The following is a 13,844-nucleotide window of genomic DNA, read 5'->3' as shown; positions in this document are numbered from 1 at the left end:
TCCCTGGGGACTCAAAGTGAAGTGAGGCAGCCATCTGCGATGCACTAATTGAGCCAATTAACCTACCAGAATGTCTGACATGTTGAGTAGGGGAAACAGCAGTACCTGAAAAAAAAACACACAAGCACAGGGAAAACATTCAGAATCAATGCAGATCAATGCAGATTGTGTACTGGTTGAGATCCAAAAACAGAGAACCCCAAGGCAGAAGTTCTAAATCGCTAAGCCAATGTGCTGCCACTGAAGCCACCTTGAGCATCACTTCCAGGTTTAGCGTGGTCATTCTCAGGCTGCTGTTGAGGGAGAAGCTAATTAAGCACGATAGGTGTTTTATTAACTTCAATAGCGTGCAGGGGAGACAATAGATCCCTGATATATCTCATTAAAGAGAATCTTTTACTCAATATATACGTCATATAGGGGGTTTGTTCCATAACTTGTTAAAAAAAATAATCAAATTCAAAGTACCCTTTCCCTACACACAGCCACATACAGTATGACTGTAAATACATGTGCCAGTGCACCTACATATGAAAACAATGTTTGCTGTGCAAGCGGAAGCGAGAGCAAAAAAAAAAAAAAAAAAAAATCTTTGAAAGACCCAGCCACGTTTCATCTTCAATGCCCTTGCAGATGGGAGGTGGTTTGCACTCAAAATCTCACGATACATGGCCCTATTCATTCTTTCATGTACACAGATCAGTCATCCTTTTCCCTCTGCAGAGAAACAGCCCCAAAGCATGATGTTGCCACCCCCATGCTTCACAGTAGGTATGGTGTTCTTTGGTTGCAACTCAGCATTCTCTTTCCTCCAAACACGAGTTGTGTTTCTACCAAACAGTTCTACTTTGGTTTCATCTGACCATATGACATTCTCCCAATCCTCTTCTGGATCATCCAAATGCTCTCTAGCAAACCTCAGGCGCGCCCGGACATGTACTGGCTTAAGCAGGGGGACACGTCTGGCACTGCAGGATCTGAGTCCCTGGCGGCGTAGTGTGTTACTGATGGTAGCCTTTGTTACGTTGGTCCCAGCTCTCTGCAGGTCATTCACTAAGTCCCCCTGTGTGGTTCTGGGATTTTTGCTCACCGGTTTTGTGATAATTTTGACCCCATGGGGTGAGATCTTGCGTGGAGCCCCTGATCGATGGAGATTATCAATGGTCTTGTATGTCTTCCATTTTCTAATTATTGCTCCCACAGTTGATTTCTTCACACCAAGCTGCTTGCCTATTGCAGATTCAGTCTTCCCAGCCTGGTGCAGGTCTACAATTTTGTTTCTGGTGTCCTTCGACAGCTCTTTGGTCTTCACCATAGTAGAGTTTGGAGTGTGACTGTTTGAACTTGTTATCAGTATAAAACACACCTGTCCACAACCTCAAACAGGTGCCATTAATACAGGTAATGAGTGGAGGACAGAGGAGCCTCTTAACCACTTAAAGGGGTTGTAAAGACAAAAATATTTTCCTCTTAAATTAAAGTCTGACAGTAGCTGATAAAGTAAAAAGTAATGTTTTTCATTATAGCTAGTTTGATACCTGTTGAAATCGAGCTGTTTTATTCACCTCCGTCACTCCTGAATTGTCACTGACTTCCTGGTTTGCGGTGCGCATTCATTCTTGCTACATCACGGCCTAATGGGAACTACAGTTCCCATTAGGCTTAGCCTCCATGCCTGTGAGGGATAAGAGAGCATCTTCACGCAGGGCTGTAGTCATAGGGAGGGGGTGAGCACATTCTGCTTTCCACCATGCAAAACGGCTCAGATGCTGGTGGAAAGCAAGAAGAGGAGAGACAGGAAATGGCATTTTCAAACCTGGATTACTGTATTTTGGAGGTCAAAAGGAAAAACGAGGTAAGTGATATTTAAATGCTCTAGCTTACAGCAATCAATTGATCTAATAAAAAACAAACCTTTAGTGTTCCTTTAAGGACAGAAGGTGTTTTTCAGATTTGGCGTTTACAAGACTAAAACATTTTTTTTTGCTAGAAAATTACTTAAAACCCCCAAACATTATATATATTTTTTTCTAACACCCTAGAGAATAAAATGGCGGTCATTGCAATACTTTTTGTCACACCGTATTTGCGCAGCGGTCTTACAAGCGCACTTTTTTTGGAAAAAATTCACTTTTTTTAATTAAAAAATAAGACAACAATAAATTTGGCCCAATTTTTTTATATATTGTGAAAGATAATGTTACGCCGAGTAAAATCATACCCAACATGTCACGCATAAAAATTGCGCCCGCTCGTGGCATGGCGTCAAACTTTTACCCTTAAAAATCTCGATAGGCGACGTTTAAAAAACTCTATAGGTTGCATTTTTTGAGCTACAGAGTAGGTCTAGGGCTAGAATTATTGCTCTCGCTCTAACGATCGCGGCGATACCTCACTTGTGTGGTTTGAACACCGTTTTCATATGCGGGCGCTACTCGCGTATGCGTTCGCTTCTGCGCGCGAGCTCGTCGGGACGGGGCGCTTTAAAAAATTATTTTTTTTGTTTTCTTATTTATTTGTATTGATTTTATAATTTTTTACACTGAAATAAAAATTTTTTTTTATCACTTTTATTCCTATTGCAAGGAATGTAAACATCCCTTGTAATAGAAAAAAGCATGACAGGTCCTCTTAAATATGAGATCTGGGGTCAAAAAGTAGCAAAGATATGAGGACGGGTGGGGGCCATCTTGCCCTCACTCGAGTCCTCACACACTAGGCAGCAGCACCCGATCTCCTTCGCCGCTACTGACGGCTACGGTAAGCGGCGGAGGGCACAGGAGAGGGGTGCCCCTCTCCCGCCACCGCTAACGGCGATCTCGCGGCGAATCTCTTTATCGTTTATCGTTTACACGGCCGCCCACTGAAAAGATGGATACCTCGGTTGTGGCAGCAGCTGCTGCCGTTACCGAGATATCCATCTTTAAAAAGAGGACGTATATATACAGTGGGCTGTCGGTAAGTGGTTAAAGAAGAAGATACAGGTCTGTGAGAGCCAGAAATCTTGCTTGTTTGTTGGTGACCAAATACTTATTTTCCACCATAATTTGCAAATAAATTCTTTCCAAATCAGACCATGTGATTGTCTGGATTTGTTTCCACATTTTGTCTCTCATAGTTGAGGTATACCTATGATGACAATTACAGGCCTCTCATCTTTTTAAGTGGGATAACTTGCACAATTGGTGGCTGACTAAATACTTTTTTGCCCCACTGTATATCACAACCCCACGGTGGTGTGAACGAACACCATCTACATTAAAGGGAGTGACCCCCGCAGGGATGTAGTTCCAAGGGAGGTGGCGAGCACGCTGACTAACCCCCAGCAAAAACAGCTCAGATGATGGTGGAAAGTTTACTAAGGAGGAACAGGAAGTGAGAAATTCAGACAAAGAAAAACAAACATTTATAAGGGAAATCGAAGGAAAAGGTAAGTGAACCAACAATGCATTAGCTTAAAGCAGTGGTTCTCAACCGTTCTAGTGCCGTGACCCCTTGATAAAATTTCCCAAGTTGTGGGGACCCCTAACGGTAAACATTTTCGTAGCGTGGGTTGTCAGCACCCAAGGCAAAACAAGTAATTTGCGCCCCTAACCCTTATATTTGTGAAGTATTAAAACCCCTTATGGTACATTTTAGTATGTACCACTCTTTGTTCTCCTTTATTTCCCTTTTATCCCTCTATCCTAATTTCTTGGGATGAGTGGCAGTGCTGGTGGGAGAGTTGGGATGAGTGGCAGTGCTGGTGGGGGGAAATGGGATGAGTGGCAGTGCTGGTGGGAGATTTCTGATCTGCCAACTTAGGTGCTCTTGATCAAGGTCATTTTCTGATCTGAGAACTGTAGTGGGGACTTTTAATGGGAACTATAATCACAGGTAGTGTTACTCACTCTATGTCTCACTTCACATTCCTCACCAGTCAGCTGACCTAGAGTCTCTGCCCCCCCCAGCCATGTTGTGAACTGAATGGGCTGCTGCAAAGAGGCTGAGTGGGCGGCTGTGGGCTCCAGGGACAGCCCTGCTGGGTGGCTTCAAAAGAGGTGCGGGCTTCAGGAACAGCCCAGGATTTGGTGACCCCTGGCAAATCATCATTTGACCCCCGAGGGGGTCCCGACCCCCAGGTTGAGAACCACTGGCTTAAAGGAACATATTTAGAAAATAAAAAAACGGACCTTTACAACCCCTTTAACCTCCTGAGGTGTCTTTGAAAATGGTTCTAAAGCCTCATACACACGATCGGACCTCCATCTGACTTTTCCGTGGATTTTTGTCTGAATGGGCAATGGCCGTGAACTTCTGCATACACACGGCAGAACATTTTCAATCAACTTTCACCAAATCACGTGGTTTTTCAGCTCTTTACCGCCACCCTTTGGGCAACTTCTGCTATTGTTGGCTGATCTTTAGAATTGGTTCTGAGCATGCATGTTTGTACTTTGGACTTTAGTCCGACGGACTGGTGTACACACGATAGGATTATCCTCCATCGGACATTTGTTGACGGAAAGTTTGAGAGCATACACAGCGAACATTTGTGAATTGAAAAAGCAAAAACAATTGATTGGGCATACATACACGGTCCGATTGTCCGATAAAACAGGTCAGTCGGACATTTGTTGTCAAAAAGTCAGATTGTGTGTATGGGCCTTTAGAATCTCTTGATTTACCTGGTCCAACAAAATATCAATAGTCCCGAAGCAAGAGGAAGGAAACAACCATACAGCTAACATAATTCACCAATGAAGGAAGAGACTTCCTAAAGGGGGTGTGGATCAGCCACAAAAGAGGTCTCATCTGATATCTAAGAGAGTCCAACTCAAGAAATCAACTCACTGTGAGTTTCTCCAAAGAGGAGGAGGGGACTGTATTCTGGGGAGCCAGACTGAGACCTCAGGTATGGAAAACACCATGACAAGTAAGAATAATCCACTCTGTTCACCCAAAGAGACTGATGGGACACGCCAGGGACTTCTTGTTCAATACAGACCCCTGGATGTCTCACCCCCAGCATAGGCTTCCAACAATAAAAAAGGTCTTACAGACCACTAATGGAGAAGAAAAAATGTCATGATAGATAATGCTGGTTCAACACAAAGAGTGGGTACTGTTTTATCAAAGGTTAAGTTGAAGGCATACCAAAGCTCAAAACGTATGTGTGCGTGTGTGTGTATGTATGTATTTATATTATACACACACACACACACACACACACACACACACTCTTTCTTGTGGCACTCTTCCCCGTCGGCACATGACCTCCCTGCCTAAAGATCCAAAGCGAGAGAGAAATGCTTCCACGCTTGTCCTTTAAGCAGAGCCGCTCAGTGGGAGATCCACTGGCACACAGAGCAATAATTAATTCAAACAGGGTGATTATGGTGTGCCCAGGCTACAGGTGCTGCTTGATTTAAGGGCTCTGAAAGGTCAGAGACCAATTCTGCGGGGGATAGCACCAGATGCCCTCTGTGCGCTGATAGCCCCAATAGCTGATCACTAATAAGACCTGAGTGAACCTGAAGTTCCATATGGCATGACAAAAGATCTAGCCCTCACTCAACAGAGCTAAGGAAGACTGCAGTAATGTTGACCCTATAACAATAGTAATTCCAGATTACAGCGAGGTGATGCATCCTCCAGGCGGCATGGCAGAAAAGAGTGCAAAGCTCCACCCAGCAGATGACATCATCACTTGGTCTCCTCAGCCTTAACCTTTAATGTGGTAACACAAGCAATGGTGGGAAATTTGAAAAAGGTACCCAGCAGTGCAAACAATGAGGTAGCTCCTGATATGTCAACCAAACCAGTCTCACTCATCAAGTGAGTCTTCAGACAGACAGGGTTACACCTGCGTCTGTGGCACAGATCTGGACCCAGAAAGCTCTTTGCAGTTAACACAGTATAGTCCGTCCTGAATGGTGCCATAATACAGAGCCCAGTGCCTAAAGATTGTATTCCAGGCTCTGAACACCCAGTACAGTGGGGTGCAAATATAGCCTTCAAAGCTAGTGCCGAGAAAAACACCAATCCAGATAGCTGCTATATCATGATTAAAGTCTCAGATTAAAGAGGATACTGGCCGGGTAATGCATGGGCTCGTAGTTTATTATTTTTCCGTTTGCCAAGGACCAAACATCCTGTATTTAGTAGCATAACCTAACTAACTGGATTATTATTATTGTCCCTATATGAACCGGAAAAAAAAAATCCTATAGAATATTATTAAACATTAAATGCTTTGTATTTTTAAACAAAATATTGATTTACTCTATAAATCTCAACCTACAAGAGAAATGCATACTTTAGTTGGTTTCCACAAATAGAATCTGTTATCACTCACCACTGCTGAGAGCCAAAGCCATACCAAGCTAACTGCAGGATCTGAAAGCCAAGCCCAAGGAGAATAGTGTTCTTATTACCGATAGATCTCATGAGAACACCCAACACCACAGTCTGGAGACAGAATGAAGGATATATGATACAGTTTTTCACAACAAAAAAACAAAGAAAAATAAAACAAAAATTCTATATATATTAAAAAAAAAAAAAAAAAAAATCAGTCATGAACATTAATGCAAGAGTTCTAGTTTTTGTTTGTAACGCTTATGTCAAGACAGTGATGGAAACACAACTAAAGTCAAGGGTAACATATGGGCTCTTACTATATACAGTTCTTTCTTAAACTTATTCATATAGGGTAGAGGCACTGCAACAATTAACAACATTCAGAATGAGTACAAGCAGACCCGAAGGCACATATTAAAACTTACCTGAGCTAAAATAGACAATATTCCAACAACACCAATAAATGTAGCCACAGTTTCTGATGAAAAGCCAATCACCTGTTAAGAAAAAGATCCAGGGATGTTTGAAATATATTTACAAAAGGCAAGTTTTGTGATTGGGTTTCAAGTTAAATATTCTTACTGATTATTAATAAAGAATTTTACAAGCTTTTGATTATGACTGATGTGATTGGCTGGTCTATGGACTAATTCAGACAATAGTCTGTAATATTCTTGTCTTGCACCGACGTTCGGCTACTTTCGGGAACTCGTGATGCGCTGTATGCGACCATCGGAAGGCTGTCAATCAAATAGTAACGCCCAGTCCCGCAGCCCATACCTGGAAGCGGCGGGAGAACATCGATCTCTAAAACGGTAAGTACTGCATTCATTTAAAAAAAAAAAAAACACCCGATTCCGCTTAGTAAAATTAGCCTCAATCTAATGTTAAAAATTTATTTTTTGGGTGAACCTCCACTTTAATGAAATAAACATTTCAGCAACTTGCCCGACTTCCATTTGTTGTAAAACTGATACAGACTACAAAAAAAAAACTAGCCATCACAGAAAGGAGCCCATGGAAGGGTGATGCATGTCAAACAAAGCAGTGAGAGCATGCAATGGACACCAATGCTGACATTGTGCTATATGCTGGGTGTCCAGTGCACCCCTATGCCTTTAAGCAGGGATGGGCTTCCTCCAGGCTTACCGTCCCATTTATTATGTATGTGCTTCTACTATGGAGGTTTTCAAAAATGTTAGGACTGTAGATTATACTGGGGTGCCAGAAAAGTATCTCTGCAGCTTACTCATGTATTTAAAGGGGTTGTAAAGGTTTGTTTTTTATTTTCTAAATAGGTTCCTTTAAGCTAGTGCATTGTTGGTTCACTAACCTTTTCATAGTAAGCAGTTCTAAATTACTTTCCACCGCTCGGATGATGGTGGAAAGCTTACTGAGGAGAAACAGGAAGTGAGATATTCAAAAGACAGAAAAAAAACATTTAGAAGGGAAATGGAAGGAAAAGGTAAGTGAACCAACAATGCACAAGCTTAAAAGGAACCAATTTAGAAAATAAAAGACAAACCTTTACAACCCCCTTTAAGCCCAAACCAGAGATATTCCCAGCTAAACTCACCAACCAAATTATTCTGTCTGACAGTATGCGTTAAAATAGGATTTTTGTACTCACCGTAAAATCCATTTCTCTGAGTTCATGGACAGACACAGCAGCCTTTGACCTTAGGGTTATATCCGCTTCCTTCCAGGAGAGTTAGGCAGAAAGCACCTAAAGTGTTAACAACTTTCCTCAGTGCAGCTCCTCCCAGGGGGCATGGCTCCCCGGGTATAACCCACACCCTGCTCTAGCAGCCTCAGTTCGTAACAAGCAATACAAACAAAGGAGGGGTGGGTGCTGTGTCCGTCCATGAACTCAGAGAAATGGATTTTACAATGAGTACAAAAATCCTATTTTCTCTTCCGTTCATGGACAAACACAGCAGCCTTTGACCTTAGGGACGTCCCCAAGCAGTGTCAAAAATTTTGAGGGGTGGGAAAACAACACAGCAAACCAAACTTCACCCCAAACAAAACCGGAGTTACTCAACGGAGGAACTCCAACCTTAAACTGCCGCCTGTAATACCCTGCGGCCGAAGGAGGCATCCGTAGATGCACTCACATCCACCTTGTAAAACTTTGAAAAAGTGTGGAATGACGACCAGGTCGCTGCCTTACACACCTGCAACACAGAGGCTTGATGACGGAAAGCCCAAGAGGCACCGATCGCCCTGGTCGGATGCGCCGTAACCCGAAAGGGAGGCACCCGCCCCTTCAGGGCATAGGCCTGAAGCACAACCTGTCGGATCCACGAGAAATGGTGGCTGACGAGACTGCCAGGCCTTTTCTAGGACCGTTCGCCGACACCAACAGTGAGTCCGACTTCCGGAAAGGAGCCGTAGCCAAAAAGTACACTCGAAGGGCTCAAACCACATCCCGGGAATGTAAAGTGGCCTCCTTCGGGTTCTTCGGCCGAGGACATAAGGATGGAAGAACAATGTCCTCGTTAATGTGAAAAGCCGAAACGACCTTTGGGAGGAAAGAAGGCCGAGGACACAGCACCACCTTATCCTTATGGATGACTAGGTAGGGGGCCTTGCAGGACAAGGCCGCCAGTTCAGACACCCGTCTGATCGAGGTAATTGCTACCAGAAAAACCACCTTCTGTGACAGAGTCAACAAGGGGATCTTCCGAATGTCCTCAAAGGGAGCGTCTTGAAGCACCGAGAGGACCAAATTCAAGTCCCATGGGGGCAGTGGAGGGCGCACAGGAGGGGCCACATGCCGGACCCCCTGCACAAACGTGCACACCAAGGAGTGCGCTGCCAAGGGTCGCTGAAATGAATCAGCCAGACCAGAAATTTGACTCTTGACCGTACTCAAGGCGAGAGCCTGGTCCACTCCCCGCTGTAAAAACAGCAGAATCCGGGACATCACATATGCACGGGGTGCCACTTCATCTCCTCACACATAGAGATGTAGGCCTTCCACGTACGATGGTAAATTTTCCTAGAAGTAGATTTCCGTACCAGGAGCGACGCGGCCAATCTGGGGCGATCAGGATTGTTGTAATCCCTTCGGCTTCCACTCTGCGCAGCAGACGAGGAAGAGGCTTCAGAGGAGGAAAGGCGTAGATTAGGCGATAGTGACCCCAAGGTGCCACCAACGCGTCCGCCCACGGGTCCTTCGACCTGGCCACGAACCGTGGCACCTTCCGGTTGAGACGGGACGCTAGAAGGTCCACGTCTGGAGTGCCCCACTTTTGACACAGACTCTGAAACACCTCCGGATGGAGAGACCACTCTCCTTGGTCTAGTGTTGTGCGACTTAGGAAGACGGCTTGCCAATTCTGTACTCCCGGAATGTACACAGCTGATAGAGCCGGAACGGACCTTTCGGCCCACCGAAGGATGTGTGCGACCTCCGTCGCTGCAGCTGAACTCCATGTGCCTCCCTGATGATTGACGTACGCCATGGCCGTAGCGTTGTCGGACTGGATCCTGACCGGTCGGCCCTGCAGAACCAGGGACCACCTCGCAAGGCACAGCTTGATTGCTCGGAGCTCCAGAATATTGATCGGTAGGCGGGACTCCTCCTGAGTCCAGCGCCCCTGGGCTGACTGGGTGCCCCAAACGCCCCCCCAACCGGAGAGGCTGGCATCCGTCGTGACCACTGTCCAGCGGCACGGTAGAAAAGACTTCCCGGTCCAAAGCACCGGAGACGTCAGCCACCACACCAGGGAAGACTTGACCAGATGGCTAAACTGAATCTGGTAATCCAGAGTAGATGGGAGCTTGTCCCAATGTGACAGAATTTCCTTCTGTAATTCCCTGGTGTGGAATTGGGCATACGGGGCCGCCTCAAAAGAGGCCACCATCAGACCCAGAACCCTCATGCAGAATCTAAGAGACGACCACTTCTGGGTCGACAACTGCTTCACTGCAGATTGCAGGGTCTTCAGTTTCTCCGTCGGGAGGAAAACTCTCGCCTCCGCGGAATCCAGGACTAGTCCCAAGTATTCCAGTCTCTGGGACGGAACTAACACTGACTTCTGGACATTCAGAAGCCAGCCGTACTCTTGGAGACTCTGACACGTGATAGACACGTCCTCTTCTAATTCTGAGCCTGAAGAAGCTTGCAGGAGAAGGTCGTCCAGATATCCCACGATAGCGATCCCTTGATGCCTCAGCAGGGCTAGTATCGGGGCGAGCACCTTGGTGAAAACCCGTGGTGCCGATGCCAAGCCGAACGGGAGGGCCACAAATTGAAAGTGGTCCTCCCTGACTGCAAAGCGCAGAAATCTCTGGTGCTTTGTGCATATGGGAACATGCAGGTATGCGTCCATGATATCCAAGGACGCCAGAAAGTCCCCCTGATGGAGCGCCGCTTTTACTGAGCGTATCGGCTCCATCCTGAATTTTTGCACTTTGACAAAACAATTGAGGGCCTTGAGGTCCAGGATTGGACGGACCCCTTCCTTCTTGGGGACCACGAACAGATTGGAGTAAAACCCCTGCGAGGGAACTGGAACAATTACTCCCCTGCCCAGTAGCTCCTGGACAGCCCCTGACAGAGCCTGCCGGCGATCCGGAGGAAGCTGGAGGTTGGAAGGAAAGAATCTGTTTGGCGGACAAGAGAGAAACTATCTTGTACCCCGAGGAAATTACTTCGCAAACCCAACGGTCGGAAAGAACAGACCTCCACCGAGCGGCAAATTCGCGAAGCCGGCCCGCCACCCGAGACATGGGCGGGGGCAGACCTTCATCCTTAATGATGTCATCCAGGGATGCCCCAAAAAGCCGTTCACCCTTAAAGGGTAAATCCACCAAGGCCTTTTTTGAGGACTGGTCCGCAGACCAGCATTTCAGCCACACAAGGCGGCGCAGTACCACTGCATAGATGGAAGCCCTGGAAAGCAAGGGGAGCGTATCCAGGAATGACTCACAGGCGAACTTCAGACCCTGAACCAATTGTTCAGCCAGGTCCTTACAGGTCTCGGAAGCATCCTGTTCCTCCAGCTCTTGCAGCAGAAGCTTCGCCCTTTCGGTCAGAGTCTGCGACACCAGAGTCCCGGACAAAACCGGTCTCACAGCCGATCCACAAGTTTCTGAGTATCACGCACTGCAGAAATAAGAGCTCCAACAAATTCCTTATCAGCAACTGACCCTGAAGCAGAGTCGTCCTCACTGTCCGCGTGGGTTAAACCCGCATCATCTGACATGACAGAACCAGAGGCAGAAGCAATAGCAGGGCCTGATCCCATGTCAGAGACATCCCCAGAAGCAGGCTCAGGGAGGGGGCGCTTTTTATCCTCCTTCTGGCCACTAGCCGCTTCAAACCTGGCGAGAAACGCCTCCAGGACAGCCGACATTGCCTCAACAGATGTGGCAGGGGGAGGGGCACCAAGGGTTAACTCAGGCATTGCTGGGGCAGAAGTAGCAGGTTCAGGCTCCATAATGCCCCACCACTGTGTCACCCGGAACTGCAAGGCAGAACCACCCACCGGTCACCTCCTTGCTGCCAACAACAGAGGCAGAGGCCCCCAGGGAACTCACCAGCCCACCCGGTGCAGCGTGAGCTGAGAAAAAAACTGAGGTGTGCACAAAAGCTGGCTGCGCTGCGTCTGTCACCTCAGGGAAATTTGCGGTCTTTTTGCAGCGCTAAAACCACAGCACGAGGCCAATAGAAATCCAAGATGGCCACCGTATGAGGAAAAAACACCATAGGACTACAGGAAAATGGCCACCGAGCCATATAAACTGCGGCCACGGCAAAATGGCGGCCGGTGTGCAGTTTAAAAAGACCCCCAGTGACAGCACCCAGCGCAGCACACAGTACACACAGCGCAGCACACAAACACCTGTACTGTAAAAAACACAGTCCCCGCTATACACACAGGCCCCAGTGGTAATAAAGAGACCCCAGAAGGCCCCCCCTCACAGCCGCTACCCAAATAGGGAAGGAGGGAGAGGAAATAAGGGAGAGAGGAAAGCAGGGTGAACCCTCAGTCGACCTCCCAGGGGAAAATACCAGCCATACCAACTTACCTGAGCAAGGGTAAACTACTTACCCGTCCTGCGACCACCGGCTGGAGGTATCCCAGACAGAACCAACGTCCACTAACGGCATGGCTGTCGGCCAGACACACTGTGACAAAGCCATAGAGACCGGTCATATGCGTGCCCTGGAACATGTAGTTCCCCGGCTGCCCCTGGAGCAATGGGGCCTGTCGTGGACGCCCCAAAGCAAAGCTGAGGGCCGGCACACGCTCGATGGCCGAACATGGGGGGACTACAAGAGTCAAGACCCAGCCTGTCACCCAGTCGGCAGTTGATAGAAGAATCTCAGGATCCAAAAATGCAGGAACAAAACTAAAAAAAATCCCCAGAGTACAAGGACTCTAAAGTGCCTGTCCTCTCCCGATATTAGGCAGAAAAAAAACTGAGGCTGCTAGAGCAGGGTGTGGGTTATACCCGGGGAGCCACGCCCCCTGGGAGGAGCTGCACTGAGGAAAGTTGTTAACACTTTAAGTGCTTTTTTTCTGCCTAACTCTCCTGGAAGGAAGCGGATAAGGTCAAAGGCTACCGTGTCCGTCCATGAACGAAAGAGAAAAAGAGGGGTTTAGTTTGCACACATTTGCAAATGCATACATAAGCTGCAAGGCCACTTCACAGCACCCTGTATTACCTGCAGTCCTAATTCCTGTAAATTTATGAGAGTCTCCACAGTGGAAGCACATGCATTCTAATCAGTGTGCTTCCACTGTGAAGACTCATACATTTTCAATTAGAAGTTAGGACTGCAGGACAGCAGTTAATACAGGGTGCCATGAAGTTGCCTTGCAGCTTACGCCTGCGTTTGCAAATGTGTGCTAACTAAACCCCTATTTTTAACACATATTGTTAGATAGGTTAATTTGGTTGGTAAGCAGTTGGTTGGCGAGTTGAGCTGTGAATTTCTCTGGTTTGGTCTTGCATGCGTTGCCCTTCCATGTGCTCCTTGCTGTGAAGGCCAGTTATAGGTGGGGGCAGGGGCCATTTTGTTTGTTACTTATGTATTTCCAAATGTGTGCAAACTAAACCCCTGTTTTTAACGCAAACTGTTAGACAGGAGAATTCAGTTGGTTGCATGCTGGTTGGCAAGTTGAGCAGAGAACTTTCTTTGGTTTTGCGTGACAATTTTTTTTTTTTTACCCAAGATTAAGAAATAAAAATGTATATTTATACATACTGTATGTTTAATCAATGCTGCAAAACAACTGGTTATATTTATTTAGTAGATGTGACCCCGTGTCACAGGTGCATATGAGCAATGTACGCCTGATTTTCGCAAGAATACCAATTACACACCTGTGGGCTGGGTTCATAAACATCCTAGAAATAGAGGTCTGTGCTCATCCTTGGAGATGGCTCCGCCCGGCAGAAGGGAGTCAGTGCAGCACAAAGCTGCAAGTATAGAGGTGCTGAGCAAGTCTGGGGGAGACGGACCCAGGTGTAAGGCCTAAGCA

At 46.7% G+C, this 13,844-nt stretch overlaps 1 protein-coding gene across 1 annotated transcript in view; it reads right to left on the bottom strand.

Annotated features, from left to right (window-relative positions):
- The window catches only part of LOC120910119 (hippocampus abundant transcript 1 protein-like), a 53,056-nt gene that overhangs the window by 5,128 nt on the left and 34,084 nt on the right, over positions 1-13,844 (bottom strand). The window contains exons 8-9 of the mRNA XM_040321995.1: positions 6,768-6,839; positions 6,338-6,450 (exon numbers count right to left, since the gene is read on the bottom strand). Coding sequence (XP_040177929.1) covers positions 6,338-6,450; positions 6,768-6,839 — 185 coding nt within the window. The remainder of the gene's footprint in view (positions 1-6,337; positions 6,451-6,767; positions 6,840-13,844) is intronic.

The sequence above is a fragment of the Rana temporaria genome, chromosome 1, assembly GCF_905171775.1.
Source record: "Rana temporaria chromosome 1, aRanTem1.1, whole genome shotgun sequence".
NCBI lineage: Eukaryota > Metazoa > Chordata > Amphibia > Anura > Ranidae > Rana > Rana temporaria.
The sequence above is the reverse complement of the archived record's forward strand: the minus strand, read 5'-3'. Positions and strand labels throughout refer to the sequence as shown.